Source organism: Bombus fervidus, chromosome 2, assembly GCF_041682495.2.
Source record: "Bombus fervidus isolate BK054 chromosome 2, iyBomFerv1, whole genome shotgun sequence".
In the NCBI taxonomy this organism is placed as follows: Eukaryota; Metazoa; Arthropoda; class Insecta; order Hymenoptera; family Apidae; genus Bombus; species Bombus fervidus.
This window is the reverse complement of record NC_091518.1, coordinates 3,312,791-3,333,865: the sequence shown is the minus strand read 5'-3', so window position 1 is coordinate 3,333,865 and position 21,075 is coordinate 3,312,791. Positions and strand designations below refer to the sequence as shown.

Sequence of the window (21,075 nt, the reverse complement as noted above, 5' to 3'; positions counted from 1 at the left end):
ATCTATAATTTCAAAATTTCCTTAATTTACTTTCAGATCATTTGTGGTTAATCTAAAAGTGTAATGGTTCTGTTGTTTTTAATTTAAAGATAGTATTTTAAATTTCGCTGGTATTTTGAATTATCCATGATAGAAGAACTTACATTATGCCCAGCCAATAATGGTAGAAACCATCTTTTAACAGTTGATAATTTTATCAGCTTCGATAGTTTAGTTGAATGTAATCTTTATAATAATTATTTTAAATTCTAAAGGCTATATAAAGACTACAAATAAGAGATCTAATTTATAGTAATATTATTGTAGAGGAATTAGGTTTGATCATACGTCGATATAAAAATTTTTATTAGATAAATCTTTCGCTCAGTATTTCTACTTTCTGTCGATAGATGGCTACCTATACGCAATTCGTTCTATAATTCTCCCCACTCTATTAAATGCTTTTTCACCAAAACATCAAACACTTAATTTATATGTATATCAATACCTTCAATCACATAATATCGATATCTAATGTTAAATGTGTAAGATATCGTATCATATAACTATATCATTTAGCTAAGTACATTTTCATTTTTTTAACTAGATTCGTAGGTCCAATTTATGTCTACAATCTTTATCTCAATAAATACGATACAAGTATACTACCTTCGAATATATTAATTTTGGAGTAGTTTTACATAGAAAAACTTAGAATTCTTACAAAACATTTATCCAATTTCTTTTATGTTTGACATATGTTTGTCATACGTTATCATATTCAAAGAATAATTATTCTGACTTTTTTCTTTATGGAAATAAAATTACTCTCCGAAACAACCAGAGTTTTTACATATAAGGTTTATTAAATATTCTTTATGTACATTATTCCTGACATACTTGCGTTATCTATACAGAATTGCTTTTACATCGCGACATAGGTCGGCAAACAACTCATTTTCAAATATTTTCCTTTTCTCCATTTTCATTAAATGACGAATTTATAAACAAGCAACATCGAAAAAAACGCTCTAAACTGCATTTACTATTCGTTGCGAGTAGCACCGTTTGATTCATAATTAGGTCATGACAATTAACTTAATTTGCACTGGCATTAAGGAAATTAAGATTTTATGCTTAACGATTATTTCACGACGCAAAGTACAGTATACGCAATAATAATGCGAAACGTTTAAACAACGCGAAAATATGGGACAAAACAAAGATCCAAAATAGTTTCAGAGAATCTTATAGATTAAACAAATTTTTCTGTAGAACAATAGCAAGAATTTATTACATGTCCGACCATTTTAATTTATTATATATCTTCGTGTTTTTTTTTTTTGAGAAAAGTAAAAAGGTAAAAAACAAAAAAAAAAAATAGATATTTTGTGCAACGATTAATATCAACATAATCGTAGATAATTAGGAGAAACATAATAAGGTGTTTCGCAAAAAAGCTTTTATTTACATTTGTTCCTCTTTCTTTAGCGCTATGTTTTTTCCTTTAATCTAAAATTGCAATAAAATTCCACAAAATCGCATTCACACTGATCAACATCTTGCTGTGGAATGTTTCACATAATAAATACAGCTTTCGACATAAATTAAAAACGAGTCTTGCATTTACAACTGAGAATTATGGAGGGGGTGGAGATTAGGTACGTGTGTGTGTAGTGAACATGTGGACGTGTATGATCGTGTGTACATGAGTACCCGAGGGCTGGCGCTTGTGTTAATGTCTGTTTACATGTGAATCTCGGTGCGTGTCGGATAGAATCTGCACAGATTCTATCGCAACGAATTTATATCTACTCACGACGAGCCCGTATACCTTATTTACAATGTCCATATAAACATATACACTGCGCTGACCGCTTATTTAACCTATTACCAATATTACGAAGTGAAGAAGGTAGAAAGTACTGTTTTGTACCGTAGGTTCAATGCGAAAGAAACTCGTACATACATACATAGAATGTATAAAGGAGATGATTTAAAAAAAAAGAGAAAAAATAAGGAAGAGAAAGAAAATAAAACAAATGAGTTAAAAAGTAATTTAAGAAATTACTAGAAAGAAGAAAAGGAAAAATTAAGAAATGAGAAAGGAAAAGGTGGAAGAAACGGAAGAAATATGCTGGCCTGTGCGCGAAGTTCAATCCTTCGTGTGTGGTGTCTCCGACGCGGAGAGGAAACATCGTTACATCGTGCTTGTCGCTCGACATTGAATTCGTTTAACAGAAATCGCTGATATCCGTCTCTACGAGCGCAGTAGCATCTACCGGCTACATCGACGTAACTTAATATGTAACAGGGAATTCTTAATCCAACCCTTAACTGCTAAATCAATCTTACAATTGGACTGAGTGATAAATTATTATCGACTGTACAACGCCGTTAGTCTTTTTTTTTTCTTTACTTCTTTTTAACTTCATCATCATATCTTCCTCTTTTTTTTTTTTTATTCTCAACTTTATTTTCTTTTCTTTTTTTTTTACTTTTTACTTTGCTTTCTTTCAACTTGACAACGAAAACAAAAAAGAATGTACATTTTTCTACTTCCTCGGAATTACTTCTTTTTCGCAGAACTACTACAAACCTTCCGAGTCTCGTTTCGTTTTTTTCGTTCATTTTATTTGGACCACGTGAATAAGTTTTCACTTTTTTATTGTTTAACATATTTTTTTCGCTTTCACTCTTCATTATAAAATATACTTCCTCTCGATATCGCAGAAGCCGTGAATTACGTGCAGGCGGGATCTCGAGGAAGAATACACGCGTATCGGTCGAACAGGTGATAAAAATGGTGTGTCGAGCACTTGAAATTTGTACAAACGCACGGTTCATTTTCGCTGGTGAAAATTTAACGGGCCGGAAAAAATTCGACTTCTTTCTGGAAATAACTCGTGTCGTTAAAACAAATTATTCTGTGAGTTTTGCAAATGACGAGAGGTAAAAAAGTTATATAGTGAGAAAAATAAATTACTAGATGGCGTGTCCGTGGTTTACCCACGGGGCCTCGCCACGATAGCTTTCTTCGCCGAATCACGTGTTACACCGATACGTTTCCACAGCCGAGTTTTTCTCGCTACTAGAAGAAGGTAAAACGAAAGAAAGCTTGCCTCCTATAAGTTTCCATTCTTTTCGATTACGATATACGATCGTTCGTTTGAATCACATGAACCTTAATAAGTACCAAGTGCCTAATGTAAGGTCAACGTTCGAGATACCCTGAACACTACCCATGTTAACAGGTAGAGGAAAGAAACTCCAATTACCGAGAGTTTCACGTATACATTTTTCCTTTCATATTTTTGTTAATCTTCGTTACATTTTTTCTTCTCCGCCTCTCGATCGAGAACCCCGAAATAAATATTACGGATACCATGAACAGCAAAGGTTCGTCGGCTCGGACGCAGACGCGAAGCGGGAGAATGCGAATGGCGAGTTTTCATATTTTTTTTCCATTTTTCGCTTTAAGGTTTTTTCTATACACAAGGACGTATCTTACATAGAGTTAAAGGTAAAATTAGTTTCTTCGAAGTTGTTTAGACCATTAGTCGCCAGAGAGGGAGCCACGGAACATATTCTTATTCCTTATACAATCTTCGTTGACGATCTCCTCTGACCATAATCTGCAACAGAAAGAGTGTAAGGAACAATCGTGAGAATATTGTAAAATTTCTTCTCGTTTTATACGATCGTAATTTTAAATCTCCCGAAAGGAAATTGCTGCTTATCCCTCGTTATCATTAAAAACTATATATAGAATCTCTTAAAAGAGCGGTATCGTTCGTATAGCCCGGAAAGCTGGGAGATTTCATGCGCGCGCATCCCGTTAATTCATTGTTTCTATTAAATTACTTTTAAAGCTGTTCCGTATAGAAGAAGAGCAGGGGCAAGGAACTTTAATCTCTGCTAGGTAAACTTTTTTATCAACTTCTTAGCGAGATAAAATGCGCGGAATCTCAACTTTTAACGATTCACACGGCCGCGTTTTCCCGCTACTCGCGTTCCTTTATTTTAACCGAATTACGCGGGCGCCGTTGTGTATCAGACGCCTTTACGACGTCTGGGCAAAAACTTCATGGAAACTGTTCTTTATCTTTTATCGACAACGTATGTATAGTTTCATATTCCCTGTATACCCACTATACCTGTCATATACCTCAGCCAACACACTAAATTTGAATTTTAACTTTACAGTGTCTACAACATTCCATTTAAGGATAAACTAACCCCTAACTTGAAACATGAAACATTTCTATCTATAATGTAAAATAAAAAACTATAGACAACAGTTTTTTCGCATATCAATCACATTCTACTCTAACAATACCTACTATTGTCAGGTCTCAACTAAATTCATGTTTCATAAGGAGAAGTTAACTCCGAACTTTAGGTTAGGTCTAGTTTGAATTAAGAACATGAAACACCGACGACGTCTATCATGAGGTATAATAAAAGCTATACACGACATTTCCTTTACATATCAATCACTTTTTCCCTGACAGTCTCTGTTTATTTCCAGTTCTCTATTAAACTTATTACAACTATAAGGAAAAGTTCATTTCTAACATAAAACATGCAATACTGATGACTGCTACAATAAGGTATAACATTGTTTACATATATCCAATCACTTCTTTTCCTAAAACCTATACTTATTTTTAGTTCTCAATAAAACTCACCGAGTCAACGGGAACGAGAAGTTACAATCTGGAACACCTGGAACAATAGACTTTTACGTGTTGATGTACAACTGATGGTGAGCCTGATGCTGACTCTGATGCGGATGCTGCAGCGAGTGTTGATGCTGGTGCTGATGAGGATGCTGATGCTGCAGCGTCGGGTGTCTCGCGTTGAATCTCACGCTTCCGGCCAGCGAACTTCCTCTACCATGGGTGCCAACAACGCTCGGTGTATCCGACAGTTCGTCGTCCTCTGCTCCTAGACTACGAAACCTGACGAACCCATCCTCGTCAACGAGCATCGTAGAGCCTGTGGTCGGTGTTTGCTCGTGGATACCGCCACCGCCTCCTTGCTGCACAGGCGTGTGTCTGCCGCGACTTTCGGAGTTCCTTAGAGTTTGTATCCCATTACCATGCCGGTTTAACGAGCCGCGACCTTCGTGAGGGAAATGGCCCATGGTGCCTGACTTGCGAATGGAATGCCTCTCAAAAGTACCTGCAACAACGACAATATTATTCAGCATATATAGTCCCATGCTTGGCAGGGAAATTGCTTGTTTATTATTTTTCCAATATTTTTCGTTTTTCTTTTGCCTCGTTACGGTTCGTGGTGTATCTCGTTTAGGTAAATCAATAATTTGAGTGCCTGAAAACGCGGAAGAGTTATTTGTTATATCTCTACTAATTTTGTTTTTTTTTTTTCTAGTATGGGAGCTTTGTTAATGGAAAGCGGATATGACATTTTATGACGTGTTAACGCGTCGTTAAATGTAGGTCCTAGAAAGAGTTTGACAGAAAAGTATGAGCGATGAAAATTATTTTTTTAAGTTACTAAGATTATCGAATTTTTTCGAACGGACATGAAGAAAAGGGTACTTGAAATGATACTTGAAATAATTGTTCACTTACGTTGGATTTTAAAACGGACACGCGAATAGAAAAAAATCAATGTTCTCGGACAATACGCTATTCCGGTCGTGCCATCTTAGAGGTAATAGCATGTCGATTAGAAGACAAAGCGTAAAAAGAACTGCTGATTTCGGGGTTTCAATATTGTACTAATACCGCGAGTCAGCGTTCTGAACTCCTCTCAGGGCACGTTGACTGTAACAGCACGTTGCTCCGGATGACCTAATTTATCGTTCTATATCTCGCAAGATTATTAGAAAAAACAACAATTTCATTTCTCATTTCAACAAGTATTTTATGGAAGTATTATGAAATATTCTTCTACGAATATCCTCCTACAGCAGAGAATTATATAACTATGTTTTCGTAAAACTGCTTTAAAAACAAGTAGAGCTTTGTTTTTCTCTAGAAATTAAAAGAGCGAACTAACTTCTTTTACTCCTATTCTACAAAAAAAAAAAAAATTTTTTTTTAAGTAAGAATTTACTTTTAAACGAGATACACAAAAATTAACAAACTCTCTTTCAAATCTGCTCATCACGTTTCAATGCAATTTAAGAGGAAAAAGAAGGAAACGCTGGTAGGACCCGTAAGAGGTTAGAAAATTCTCTCACGAACCAGAAAACGAGAAGTAATTCGCCCGTTGATTCAGCTCGTAACGTTGAATCACACGGTAGCGCGCGCGCATCGATACCTGATATGTTCAAATGCTCGGGCAGCGTGTTCAGCGGGAAGCTATCGTCGTAAACCTGTTTCCCGGTTCTCATCGTGTAATTCTGGATCGCCTGGTTGGTGCTACAGATAGCTGGGTAAAGCACGTCGTCCATATTCTCGGTGGAGGTCGAGCTACCGCATGGAAACAGAGCGAAGCCAGAATGGACCGGGTGTTGTTGCAGCTGTTTCTCCCGCAACGGGTACTGGGATAGACTGGCTACCCAGGCGAGTAAACCGCATACTGCTAGTTCGAGTAGCCTAACGGAGAACTGCCAGCCCCACCATAGCCATGGATGCGATTGTGGTCTTTCCTGGACATTCCCAAATATGCCATACAACTGGACAAATCCCATCAGGATGAAAAATAGGGCGGTAGCGATACTGGTAGTGATGGCAGTGCTCAAGGCCATCGTGGTAGGATCAGCACCGACTATGTGATTCGTCCCTGCCGTTTTGTTATTTGTTAACAGGATCTGTGAGCGTACCACCCGGTAGACGTACATGTAGCCTAGGCCAAGGATCACGCAGACGATGATATAAATGCACTGGCAGATCAACGGCAATATCTTCGCCTCATCCGGATAGCCAAGCACGTGCGTGGACACGTGCAGGGAGACACAGAGAACTATGTGTACCGTAGAGGACAATACCACTGCGGCTGGTGACAGAAACCTGTTGTTTAAAGATGGGGCCTCTGAGCAACGAGCTAAGTATAGCACCAAGGTGGCGAACGCGGTGGATAATAATGGTGCTGGGAGGTACATGAGCACTCGGGACAGAGGCTCGGGCAGTGAATGGCCTAAATTGTAAGCGTCGTAAAACAGGTGAAAGCACCTTAAAGTACAGACGGTCGTGAGAAGCAGATGAACCGTGAGGAAGTACGACTGGGTGAGTAGATTCGTTGCTTCGTTGAAACGAACGATCTTGTAGATCGAGTATAGAGCCATTAGCGTGAACAAGATCGCAGCGACGTACACATGGAGGAACCAAGCGATCCGCCAGGTGGACTCAAGGGGATGCGTGTCAACTTGAGGTACAATGCGGTCACCAGCCTCGTTGGGCCTCTTAGGGGGTGGAGCAGGAGGTTGTGGTTGGGGATACGGAAGTCTTTCCGTGTCCACTATCTCGATGTTCTCTGTCTTGAAGCCGTTTTCATTCCTGAGCCCGTGATAACTATCATCGTCATGCCTCCTGGTATTAGGCAAATTGAAAATCGTCGGCTGTGTAACAGATTTGGAAGAATCTAACGTGCTAGACGTCCTGGCCGTTGTTGTAGATGGCGTCGTCATCTTTTCGGTGGTTGGAATTACCGGTGCATTTTGCGCCGGGCTCTTCGTGGCCAGAGGCTTCAAAAGTATCTCTGGAATATCTTGTTTACGACCGTTGCTGCCAGATAATATTCTCGAGATGCTTGGATAATGCAGAGTAGGTACAAACTCGTTAGTATTGTTCCTTCTGTCCAGCTCGCTGGACTCCACCACGTTCTGCTCCTTACTGGGCGTATTCAACGGTTTGTTTCTAGAATGAGAGTGTCTCTCTGGCACTTGAGAGGGACCCTGAAGATCGGGAGGCCTAATGGGTATCCTCTCATGAGCTGGCGTGCCGCTCGGCGGTGGTACCGGTCTCTTGAGACCCGAATGAACATCCGAGTTGGTTCCTCTCAGCGTTGGCTTATTTGCAAACGGATGAAGGTACTCGGGTGGCAGAGGAGGGGTGAAGAGGGCGCGAGACGGGGGAGCGTACGAAGGCAGTTCGCGGAAGGCCGGCGACATGGTCGCTCGAGGAACAGGAGGATACCTGACGGATGGTATCGATGAGCTCGTCGTTGTGGTCGTGGTAGTGGTCGTCAAAGGCGACGGTACCGTCGACAACGTTGTACTGGCCGAAACTTGAGCATCATAGGCGGGCACGCTGCGTTTCGTGGTCGCCGAGCTGTGCGCTACCTTGTTAAATATGGCCGCGAGGTTTTTCTCTAACGCGGTGTTGTCCAGGTTAAAAATAGGGCTATTAGGTCCACCATCGCCGCTCGCTGAACAAAGAAGGATCGAGCAGGAGGACAGTACCAGCAGCAATGTCGACAGGAGCAGACGCATCATCGGGGTCATGATGATGCTCGATGATAGTAGTAGAACCTAAAGCACTGACAGTTGGAGAATTCAGCCGGGCATCGGTTCATTCCATAACCATGAGTAGGAAACGAGAGAGCTTGCTGGCACGCACGCACGCGACGACGAGTGCACTCAACGTTATAAGGACACTTGTGAAGACGTCTATGTATCTTCTTCTAACGAATCCCTATATTTTCTTTGCCCTCTGCCTCAGTGCGTTCTTTAAAAATCTCCTCCGTCGATATTACAGCTGCGTGGCCAATCTCGGAACGAGTCTTGCCTGACGAGGTGTGCAACCTGAGTCAAATATTACATTCCTAAATGTACAACGACGGCGGCGGCGATGGCGGGCTAGTAGTCTATGCGTTCTTAGCGGATTCCCCTGTTGCGGCGTTGGTTATCAACGGCATCTGTTGCATTTCCACCCTTCAGATAGTAACTATATCACTGGCCTGATCTTTGGGAGCGGTTTCGTGGTCAATTTACTTCGTCCTCCGAACAGTTGGATCCCTCCTAAAACGCTTCGAATTCTCTCTCGCTCTCTCTCCGTTAGCTATACTTGTATATGTATATATATATATATCTACATTTTAGAAGAGAATTCTGTGAAACCAAGTTTCCACGCGATTCGTCGATAAACGGATCCAGCTGAATGGACGTTAGAAATTAAGACAGGGCTACAGCTGACTATATTCCCTGTCCGTTGCTGTTACTGCTGCTGTTTTGTTGCTGCTCTCTTTCAACGGTATAGAACCACACACATAGCATATACAACATATACTAAAGCTGACCTTCTTTACGAATTTTCTCTATTTCGTTATATGGTAGAAGAGAGGCTCTACACACGACCAACTATTACCGCTTCGGCTCGTGTACTTCCATTATATCATCGGGATTCAATAAGCCTCGGATTATTTCGCCGTGGTAACGGCGTTACAACGTTGCCTTGTTCCCGGAGCAAGACTCGATTTAAAACCTATCTACTTTTACGGACGATAGAACGTCGGCGAACTTGTTAGCCGGGCTTAATCCGATATCATCATTGCTCGAAGCCATCCCAGATTCGCGAGAGCCTCGGGCGAAACCTGAATTCCTGAGGGTACATTTAATGTCTAGAATCAGTCGGAGTTCCTTCTGGATGGGATGGTCTCGTAGTTACCGCGTCCATTCATTTCCTCGAAATGCGTGCGCCACCGTTTCCACCTGTCCCTCTTTGTCGCTCTAACTGTTTTTGTGCACTTGCTGCTGGCCACTTTTCGCCTCTCTCAATTGGTATCTCTGCGCGGTTACGACCTGTGAAAAATATTTTTCCGTTACTTTTCCTTTCTGTTATTTCAGTCGAATATCGATTACGCTGGTAGAATATGAATTAAAAATGTCCGATGAAATTATATGGGATGAAAAAAGATAGTTATTGGAAAATGTAGCAGGGTAGAAGAAGGGTTCGAACCAATTATTCGCACGATAAGACGCATGTTATATCAATCGAGCTAATTTTTAACCCGATGAACTTCTTCTAATTTTAATATCGTCTAATGGCCATGGAAAGATTTTATGCCGAGAGAATTTATCTAATTTTGAACTATGATTTTTAAATGACCTTATTATATCTCTCATGATCCATAAATGACATTTAACGTTCCTTACTTTGTGCTTATTATAAAAAGGAGATTGAACTTCAATAGAATTATGTTTGTTCAAAGTAGACCAAAGAAAAGGCGATAATGTTCAAAACAACCCATCGATTGGAAAGGTAACTGTTTAAATATACGAGCAGGAAATATGTATATTTCAATGTCTATCACGTGATTATTTTATATGATGCTAAAACTAAGTGCTGCATAAATTTATTGGGAACTGATCGAGCTAAAATAATTTCGATATAATTCAATTATATATGACTAGATTTTATTTACAATTTATTTTTAGGTATTTGCAGATTTCACGTAACATATTCCGCTGTAATAAAATCCAGCATCAGATGAAGATATGTAATATAAGTTATGCTAACAAATTATTTTAGTAACCGTCAGAGACACGTAGTTTGCGATACATATTATAATTAACTACAACGCTTGTTTTTAACCCCGAAGGGTTAATGTAAAAAGCAATCTGTTTTTGAAGTTTCGCTTATAGCAATCTCTATTTAACCTCTAATAACATTCTATTTCATTCTAAGAACTTTATAACTAATAATATTAGTGAATTGACAAATTACGAATTAAGATCATTTGTAATTTCGTAAGTTATGGAAATCTATTTATACAATTTTTACAATTTGGGAAAGTTAAGATGTTTACTTTAATTATAACTAGTTATTTTATTATTTGCTTATTTCGTTACTAAACTTGTTATGTAAGAAAACTTATTAATTCTGATGAACTTATATCTTATAACTTGTAAAATTTCATTAATATTATTTCAGTTATGTAAGAGGAGCTTAGTGTAACATTTTTTGGCATACATTCACCCATACTTCTGTTCTTCATGCCATTAACCGGCAGAATAAAGAATCTGCCGCGACAAAGAGGAGACATCGTAAGAATAAACGAATAAACGGGTCATAGAGCACAGAAATTAAAGATTGGAAGCGGGTTTTCAATAGGACGTCGGTAAATGTAGGTCCCAGTGAAATAGCACTTTCATAGAGTATAAGGAACACAGATAAGGCACGTAAGCCAATACGAAGTAAGAAGGAAAAGACGGTGAAGTTCCACTTAGAGCCTCGTCAATGGCACAATAGCGAGACCTGATTTAAAAAACTTAATTTTACGTTAACAATCGATCATCAACTGAGCCGTATGAGCCGGGGCGGCTGGTATTAAATTTCGGATATATCAGCTAGACGGAAGCCGTTCGAACGTAGACGACTCAGGCTACACAGGGGATGCATGTTACAGGAAATTGGTCGACCGGCTAAAAGAGCATACTGTATGAGTGACTCAATTTTCTAACACGATCATTTACCCACTGAAAAGTTTGCAACAACAAAGGGATAACCTTTACGATACTTAAATTGTATTCGTTAGAAGAGCAAGAAATATATAAAGTGGTCCAGAAACGTATCCGAATACTTGAAAAAATCTTTGTTGTAAGTATATGTAATATGTGTGTTACACACAACATTTTCATGATTATATTGGTACAGTTTAAAAGAAATTAAAAAATGTACGTATTTAGCGCAATGTTGATTTACTGAGATTACTAAAAAGTGGAGCTGCTCCCTTATTGTAGTAGCCCTTCAATTACAGCTGGTCACCAACCATGCGGCGCATTTAACACACATACAATTTTCATTTTCCCAAATGTTTCCATTTGCAATACAGGATAATATAACCAGAACGAGGAAAATTCCACGGATATACAAAACAGTGCATAATATAGGATTTAAGCTGGTAATCGATGATTAACGTGTTGCGTGGATTACACTCGCTCACATGTAAGCACAGGAAATTATTATCGTATTAAACAATGGAGCTCAAAGATCTCTGTCGATAAAGTAAATCTCGATGAAATTTCATTCCATCAAATATGTACTAATTTACGTCCAACAAATATGACGTTGTTTAGCGAACTCTGTCAACCACATCAACTTTAGCTATAAAATATAACTCGAAAATATATATATTATAATACTACGTGAAATTAATTTCGTTTGAACGTTAACAATTCAAAATTGCATTATACTAATTCGAGCAGAAATTTCGCAATCGTACAAGAACTATTCATACAATTAATTGTATGTACTGAATTCGACGATAAATTATCTCCCTTATTTTAAGAAAAATTATTATCGATTAAATTTTTATAACACGAATATACGATTATAAGTTCTTCAAATTTTCGTGCTAAAACGCTTCCAAATGAAACTACTCTCACAATTGTTCGTATTATTTACGAGGAACTTTTGTTTGCCCCCAATTGAAAGATTCGACAAAAATACGCGAAATCACCGAACATTCTCGATTCATACGAAGCACAATTACTTCTGGAAATCTGCCCCTATCTATTCTGGTATTTATGTCTTTGTTCCATACAAACGTATACATGCGATCCTACGTGAGTACACATGATAAATATTTGTAGAAATAACAAAATATATATCTCAACGCGTATGTCCCAATGGACCGGAGGGCTTCGTGTTGCGTCCCAACTTTTTCATATAATGGCACACGATGATCCGATTTTGCGATTGGATCATACAGGATTTGTCTTTTCAGCTATTTACGAAGAGCTTTCAACACAAAACTTCTAGAGTTCACACATAGGTTTAAACAATGTGTATTCTGTTTCGACTCATGCAACAGATACATGAAGATTATATATTTCATGAGAGATTGCACATGCGGCTGATCAGAAATTATATATCTATCAATGATGCTGTACTTACAAATACTATTTGTATAAATATTTCAGAAGAAGAAGTTTAATTCGATACTAATACTCAGTAAAAAATATATTGATTAATTATTAAATGTAAATACGCTATTTAGTTACTTTTCTTGGTTTTAACTATTTGACTCGAGCCTTTTCTTTTGAAGCTTTATTTTATCATTATTGAGATATGTATAATTTTGTCTGCTAGACTAGATTAGCCGCGTAGTAGTGGCACACGTATGTGAATATGAGTGTATGGAAGTATGCGTGCGCACAGAGTCTCGAAAAACAGATGATTGCAACTGTTCCGTTAGCGGTGTGGTATAGAAGATGGTGAGACAAAGAGAATGCTGAGACGCGTGCAAATTTATATCGTCGAAGATCCTGCAAATCATTTATTAAACAAATCTAAAACTATTTTAATATAAATTCTAAGTGTAATCTTAGTGTCCCTTTACTTTTATTTCGGCGATTAAGATCCACAATTCTCAACAATCATTAAAAGAAATTGGGGGAGCCGAAAAATTGATCAAAAAAGTTAGGTTTGATTCTGTTACATTTGAATCAGATTCGAGTTAAATTTCATTAAATTTATTTAAATATGTTTGAATAAACGAAAATATCATTAAATCAAAAAGACATCAAATTTTTAATCTTTTTTATTTTGTAAAAAAAACGACTGGAGTCGAATAATTAAAATCGGGAACAGTTACATTATTAATCATTATAATTATTAAGTGTAATGTTGCATTATTGCATTATTAATAAGATTAAGATAATTTAATTCTGGCTTAGTATTATAGTTGAGTTACGACTGGAAGTTATACTTCGCAAGATATGTATTCTGAAATCTCGAGGTCTCGATTTGAAACATGGTTCGAGAGTAGTCGGATATCGGAATTCGATGGAATTTTGTTTCGCGAAACAGTCTTACAATTAGCGTAAAGCAGCGATATACCAAATGGCGCTCCGCGCTACGTTCTTGATCACGTGATTCATACAGAACCGATGCCATTACTTACTAGAGGAAAGAATTGCTTGACGTCAGTTTCGGTATAGTATGCGATTTGTTCAACTTTTACAATTACTCTCTCCATGATTGTTTGCGACTTAAATCAAAATAAAACGAAAACCTCGAAATTCGTCCGCATAGACTGGGAATTCGTCGAGGCGTGAAAAACTTAATTAAAATTTACTACGGTCAAAAGTAGAATTAAATGAATTAATCGAAGCTCCGGCTTTCCTCTTTCCTTTATTTGGAAACGAAAACGTAGGGGAAAACCAGTAAAACTTTCCCGTAGAAACTAAAATCTACATTTATCCGTCTCTCTTGTTTATGCGTCATTGTTACGTTAATTCATTTCGTCTTTTACAAATTTCATTCGTAAATTAAAGTCGAAAGATTCATGTACATGGAAAACAGCTTCAAAAAAAAAATATATATATATACGATTTAATGCTTTTTGACTACAAAAAACCGTCCGAGAACGGTCGTTCATATTGAAATGTCGATTTGTTTTTTTGAAGTATGAAAAAAAAAAAATACACGTCGCCCTTTGAAAATCGGCGTTTCGCTTGGAACGGTAACACGACTTACCGGCTGTGATTTAGCGGCTAGTTGGTTTCGTTTGGCAAGTACACGCGGCGTTCGTTAGTTTGCGCATCTACGTTTCCCTCACCCTCTATCAGTCTGTGTTTCTCGTTGCTCTGAACCTGTGTTGATCAGTTCACATAGCATAACCGAGGCTTGTCGATGCGAACATAGAATTTCATAGAACGAATGCTTTCGAGAGATCGGGTCTTATCCTCGATCAATAAAAAGTCGATATATGTATGTGATAATAACGTACGGTTAATAATTGGATCTATGGTTGAACCATAAAGAAGATGGTATAATCACGTTTCCTGTTTGGAGAAATATGATATGATTAACGTCTCGAAATAATTTCCTGATTAAATATCCAAGAATTAACATTGTTTGAATTGAACATTTCTTTTTTGGTCAATTTATATTATTGAATTTTGCTTTTTTAGGTTATGTATGCCGCTGAAATGTATTCTTCACTGTAAGGATCAACGATTATATATATATGTATATATATATACATAAAATAAATATTATATAATATATAATATTTCCAATTTCCCTGTTATTAATATAATATATATATTATATATGTTATATATATATTATATTAATAACAGGAAAATTGGAAAAGAGTAACATTTTTTAAAGATTAATTAATAGTAGAGATTAAGTCTGTTCGAATTTTATATACTGAATTGAATACACTGAATTTAGTTTGTCATGGAATATATATTCGTTCGAACAAAGAAAAACCACCCGGAGATATAACAAACCGTCTAATTCGTGTAGCCATATATGACAGCTTTTGCACCGAGCAAACCGGCTGTTTAGTGTGCTGCGCATGTTTCTCGAATAAAAACGGCGATGAAAACCGCATCCTGGAAGAACGTCCTTTGGAATTGCTGTGGAACATAAGCACGCTTTACACATCCTCGTAAAAACGCAGACACGTAGATCGTTTAAACAGTGCGAACGCACAATTGCTTATCCACGAAGGTTCGCAAGATACTCTTGGGTCGATCGTCGATAAAACCTCAATTTTTCATAGGAAGACTAATTTCAGTTCGCATGAAAAACTACCCCGACAGTCCGGTCTGACGAAAATACATGAGAAGTTCAAATAAAAAAGAGAGCGAGAGAGAGAGAGAGAAACGACCGCACGCGAACCGGTGGTGGTAGCAGATGCACGAGAAGACGGATTCCCGTTAAAAACGGCCGATATCGTCAAAAATAATGGCGTGGAAGGAACGCATTTTGGCACGACGGACACACCAGATACCGTGGAATGGATTCGAGCCAGAGAGAATGATAACACTTAAACAAATTTTGCCTGCCTTATCTCGTCGTATATTATTCCAGGTCCAAAACATGGGGGTTATACTGGACCCTTTCTGTCTTAAGTATGGTAGCACCATATTAACTGGTTTATGACTATTACTCTGTTAGTAATTAATTATTGTAGCCAAATGTATCAAGTAATTGTACGTCCAACCATCCAATGGAGAAGAAAGAAGCTATGAATTTCTTAAAAATATACTTTTCTTAATAACTGACCACACAAAGGCTGGTCCCATGACCAGTGTTGTATGTTCTTTGTGACACCTAAGCAGAAACGATCGTAGACAGTAACTAGCCGGTAATGTCGTTACTCGCAATTATCATGATAACTGTGCTCTCTTCCAATAGCCGGCGCTTTTTGCACAGTGATTGCGAGTCGTGCCAGACCCAAACGCACACGATGACACTCGCCTTCTATATATATAATGCACGTGCTACACGCTGGCACCGACCAGCTGGTCAGAATCAGGACGAGCAGGCCAAGTAGTCGAGTCACGCGAGGAATTCAGCTTTGCAACGCAACGAGCGCGCGCGGGATGCACACGTACATATACACAGTCAATGCACCGCGGGGATTAGCAGCGTTCACTTTCACGTGCAATTATCTGCCTTTACGAGCTTGTCTCCCGGGAAGCATTATCGTACGAGGGAGCGAGAGTCCTCTTGTTCCTCGTCCGTAGGGCGGACAAAGACGAGCTGGCAGACGGTTCTCAGTCGAGATCCGGCTGGTGGGCGAGAAATTTTCCAATTCTACTTTGTTAGTCGTAACAGGTTGTTCTCTCGTGAGATCGAAGCGTTTACACGCGATCGTTGCTTTATACCCGTGCAACACGAGCGCCTTGGGAATTTTTGTTTGAAAGAATGCAAGCGCGAGATACATGTCGATATATACATATATACATACACAAAGTAAGTGCTTTTCGAGAATGCGCCATTAATGTTAAACCGAGTGTTTGTAAAGAAATTCTTCAAGAACTGTTCTTTCTATACATTATTTCGTTTTGATTTATTCGTCCTCTTCTTTTATCTCCCCTTTTCAACTATGAAGTTATGCCAGAGGTTGTTAGTTATAAAATCTTGGTGGCGCTCTTGGTTGATAAAAAAGAGCTTACCATTAAAAGTTGTGTGTATAGATTTCTATTGTGGTAGAAATTTCTTTCTGCTCCGCGATAACGCAGAACAACTTAGTAATACAGTCTCCTAAAAACTTCCAATTGGGCTACGAACTTCTTCCTTATCCCTGTTCACTTCTCGACTTCCTCGCACAGATTACCATCTATTTAGAAGTCTCGACCGGTTTTTCAAAAAAAGAAAAGAAAAAAAGAACGTGAAGCCGGACTGATTAACTAAGGAACTATGCTCTTTGAATCCAAGATTAAAAAACTTTCTCCCTCGCTTACAGAAATGTACAGAGGTGTCCTCTGGCAAACAAAACCGTGCAGATGGAAAATATTATATTTCCGAAATTATTATGAAAAAACAAACAGGGAGGGGAAAGAAACGTACGCATATCAACGATAGGACAAAAGTTGGTGGAACTCGAGTGGTAAACAGCTTACGAACTCCGCGCCTCTACAGTAATACCATAGTGTCGTGTTTCAGATTGAAATTCCCTAGAAACGACAGATTGCCATTTCGCGAAACAAACACGAATCCTGCTAATTGGCAATTTCGCTTTCTCTAACATAAACTTCCGCAACTACGGATATTTATGAAGACGTAACCGTTTTCATTTTCATTATCATTTCATCTCGACTTATTTTCATCTTCGTCGTTGCTGGCCTCATCTCTCTCTTATTTTATCTACAGTTAACATTCTTTTCTCTCTCTCTCTCTCTCTGTACGGTTAACGTCCGTTTTTTAACTATGCCATCTCCTTCGTTCTCCGTTGTATTTGCAATGCATACCGGGACTCGTGCTACCCGTGGAAGATTATCCCTGGGGCATAATAAAAATTTTTCCTTCCAGATGCTACCAGACAAAATTTCCTTCGTAATGGAAGTCACTCTATTATCTTACCTCGGATAATTAGGTCGAACCGCTCTAGGTATTTTTTCCCCCAGCGTTTTCTCCCCCACTCTTGGCCGCTTAACGCGGACACGGCGTTGCAACGGGGATAAATTCAGATGTGAATTAATGTGGGAAGAAAACTTAATGGAGGTAGCTCAGGTGGATCGAACGGCGGATTACTTTCGCGGGGAAATATAAAATTACGTGGAAATTCGTTTGACGTCTTGTTTTATCAGACGTTGATCTCTAATTTTTCACCGGCCACCGACGTTACAACTTGGAAAGTAAAATCATTCTCCGACTTTCTGCTGCTTACTTTTGCCAGTATTTTTTTAAATTATTATGTAAATTTCTTTCATCTTATTTCAAGACGACCGAGAGAACGGAGAAAATTTCCAAGAAAACATCGCGAAAAATGTAACTACGTTCGATGAATTTCATCAGTTTGTTATCATTGCTTGTACGAAAATAAATCCGAAATACTAGCTTGCTTCGTGTTTTCGCGGTCTGCGAACTTGTTTGCAGTTTGCGCAGTTGTTTGTACAGTGAGTCTGCAAACGATCAACTGGCATTCGAAATACGTACTTTTTATTCCATGAATATTGCGTACATCCCAGAAATTGCAAGCCACGCATTTCAAATCTCCTCTATTATTTTCATCCAAGTGTAACATGCGTCAAAATAGAAATGTTTTATCACTTCATCCTTATTTTAATTTTGCTGCGATCTTTTTGCAAATTTTCAATCTCACTTCCCTTTTAGTAAACAAAAAGCAATTTATGATGTCTTAAAACATTTAAAATGATATATAACAAAACAAAAACTAAAATTCATTCATAGCAATAACAATTTGTTGATATTCTGCTCAAATTTGACATAATTTTAATATTATAAAAATAAAATTGAGTTAAAAATGCCTGGATGAACGCAGCAAGGTTAATAGCAGCAATGTTTGATTTAAATGTCAAATTTAATTGGAATTTTCTAGGGGTTATTTAATCATCGTGACGTAAGTTGCATCTAGTACACAAATCATCTCTACAAACCTGCAAATTGAAAATATCACTAGCCTGCGAGTGCCACTCGTAAATTAACGCGGATGAAAACGCCGCATTTATTACTTTGATTTACCCGGCGAACTGTCATGAGATAATACTTGAGCGCTAACGCTCCAATTATCTCAGACACGGGTACAAACAAATTGTCCGAAACGTTTGTCGTAGTAATTACGTGATACAATTTCACAGTAGACGAAACGTGTTCCGCGCTGCTACCGATCTAAAGCAGTTAACTAGGAAAGAACAGAAAGATAACGTCGGCGTGGTCCGCGCACGAACCTTTGTAGAACTTTATGCTATCTGGTGCCACGCCCAGTTTTGCGTGTGGAAAAAAGCACACCGATAGGAAAAACTAGAGAAATCGAGAGAGACGCTAGGCGCAAAAAGTGTGACACCTTAACGGCCCACTATGTCCGTGACATTAGACGAATTAGGTTAGGAATAGCGCTTAGCACTTCGACCGCGATCGATAGGGTTATATCGAACGAGATTTGACGAAGCCTAGAGCCATCTACTACGTTCTCTATTAATTAAACAAGACGGGGGTAGAGTGCAGCTTCTATCTATCGAAGTGTGAAAACTGTATCCTAAAAAAATTTCGTGCGGTTGACCGACACAAATCTACCCGTCAACGATCGATACAATATTAAAAAGAAATAGAGAAAAAAGCCGAAGAGAAGAAAATACCGGACGTAATTTTAACTAGAAAATGAGTTAAATAATTAATTGCAGTTTACTAAATTTTCCCAATTTTGGTTGTTTGATTCTAGTTTCTAATATTCTAAAGTTTTTACAATTTTTCTTTATTTCGTAAAAAAAGGACGGGAGTCAAATAAATATTCAAAATTGGAAAGAATCGTTAGATTGCACAATTACTATGAACGAAAATCTTCTTTTATTGACAAAATCCCCTATATATGGAAATATGAAATCAATTTATAAATTATACATGATATATCGAAATAACGACACTTATTATCGTACGAATTATCGTTAAACAATATATCGGAAGTTATAACGAGAATCCTTTATTCATTTGTTACAGTTGTAAAAAATGTTCTCGTTATAACTTCCTCGTTCGTAATATAAAATATTTTGCAATATAGAAGATGACATATGAACCAACCTAAAGTTCGCAGTACGTTCTTGTTTTACTTGCACTTCACATAACCCATCGCTTATGCTGTTTAAATCAGAAACGTATGCGTTCTTTCAGCCAATTAAAAGATAGTTAAGTAGTGGTAGTTACGTCAGGCCAGAACGAATGACAATATCAGAAATACGTTGATAATTTCGTTTTTCCGTCGAGTGATACACCAGGTGGAGATAATTAATTACACCTGGAAATAATTAACTGCGCCATTGCAACTGCGCTCTAATGAATTCACGGTACATTTACTTTCGCAACGAATTATTTCCCTTTAGCAAAGGAAGAGGAAGGGAACTGAAGCGGGAGGAGATGAAGGTGGAGGTGGGGGATACTATGGCAAAAGGCGTCGCTTCTTTTGAAAAACAAAGGCGCCGCAACGGACGCGCGATACACAATGGCACGAAGCTCGTCTGAGTAATAAAATTAAACTCACTTCAATTTAAACTCTCCTTTGTAAACTTTCGCGAAATGATTTTAAAGCACCGCGCCGCAAGAATCATCGTAATCGCGCCGCGGAAAACAAAGCATCCTTTCTCTCTTTTCGTCCGGCTCACTCGCTTTCTCTATCGCTCGTTCTTCCCTATCAACACTCGTTGTTCTTTTACCTTCGTTTCTGTAAATCGGTCCAGATGTTACAGACGTTTCTTTTTTCGTCGCTAAACCATTGTGATGAGAGTTAATTGAGAAGCGAACGTTCAGAGGAAAATTGTTACTTTTCTCTTGCGTGATTGTTACGTTTGTCTTTCGTGATTTCAACTTGTCTGAAAGTATTAGGAATTTGAAAAACATAGATCCTGTGAAAAGAAAAGATGAGAGAAGAGGAAGCAAACGAAGCTGAGGCACAGACAGTATTTTAATCTGTGTAATGATCTCACGGAATACTCAGGGAACAGGAAGCCTGTCGTCATTGATTGCACGTGACTAGTGGAATTTTATTATCCTATCTTTATTTCATGAGACCGTATCATTACGCAAGCCTCATCAATCGGCACCACTACTTGGTTCTTTAATTCGAAGATTTCACTATATCTTGAAATCTATTACAGACTGGCGTTCGTGTATAATTTATGTACATCTTATTACATTTTGTCATTGGTAACTTTATACTTTAATACTGAAGTTTCTTCAAATCTCACGATATCTTGGAGATTTA

General features: G+C 38.1%; 1 protein-coding gene and 1 long non-coding RNA gene across 5 annotated transcripts in view; one reads left to right on the top strand and one right to left on the bottom strand.

Moving 5' to 3' along the window:
* Window positions 1–1,426: 1,426 nt before the first annotated feature.
* The window catches only part of LOC139993732 (uncharacterized), a 121,687-nt gene continuing 102,038 nt past the window's right edge, over window positions 1,427–21,075 (bottom strand). For all 3 annotated transcript variants that reach the window (XM_072015718.1, XM_072015735.1, XM_072015726.1), the window contains 3 exons: window positions 6,274–9,694; window positions 4,671–5,166; window positions 1,427–3,614 (listed from right to left, as the gene is read on the bottom strand). In XM_072015718.1, the coding sequence (XP_071871819.1) occupies window positions 4,724–5,166; window positions 6,274–8,398 (2,568 nt within the window). In that variant the 5' untranslated portion in view covers window positions 8,399–9,694 and the 3' untranslated portion in view covers window positions 1,427–3,614; window positions 4,671–4,723. The remainder of the gene's footprint in view (window positions 3,615–4,670; window positions 5,167–6,273; window positions 9,695–21,075) is intronic.
* On the top strand, window positions 3,851–5,220 carry LOC139993991 (uncharacterized). Of its 2 annotated transcripts, XR_011801510.1 has the most exons (3): window positions 3,851–4,098; window positions 4,186–4,434; window positions 4,654–5,220. It is a non-coding gene; the product is annotated as an uncharacterized lncRNA (long non-coding RNA). The 2 variants fall into 2 exon arrangements; XR_011801509.1 differs by lacking the exon at window positions 4,186–4,434.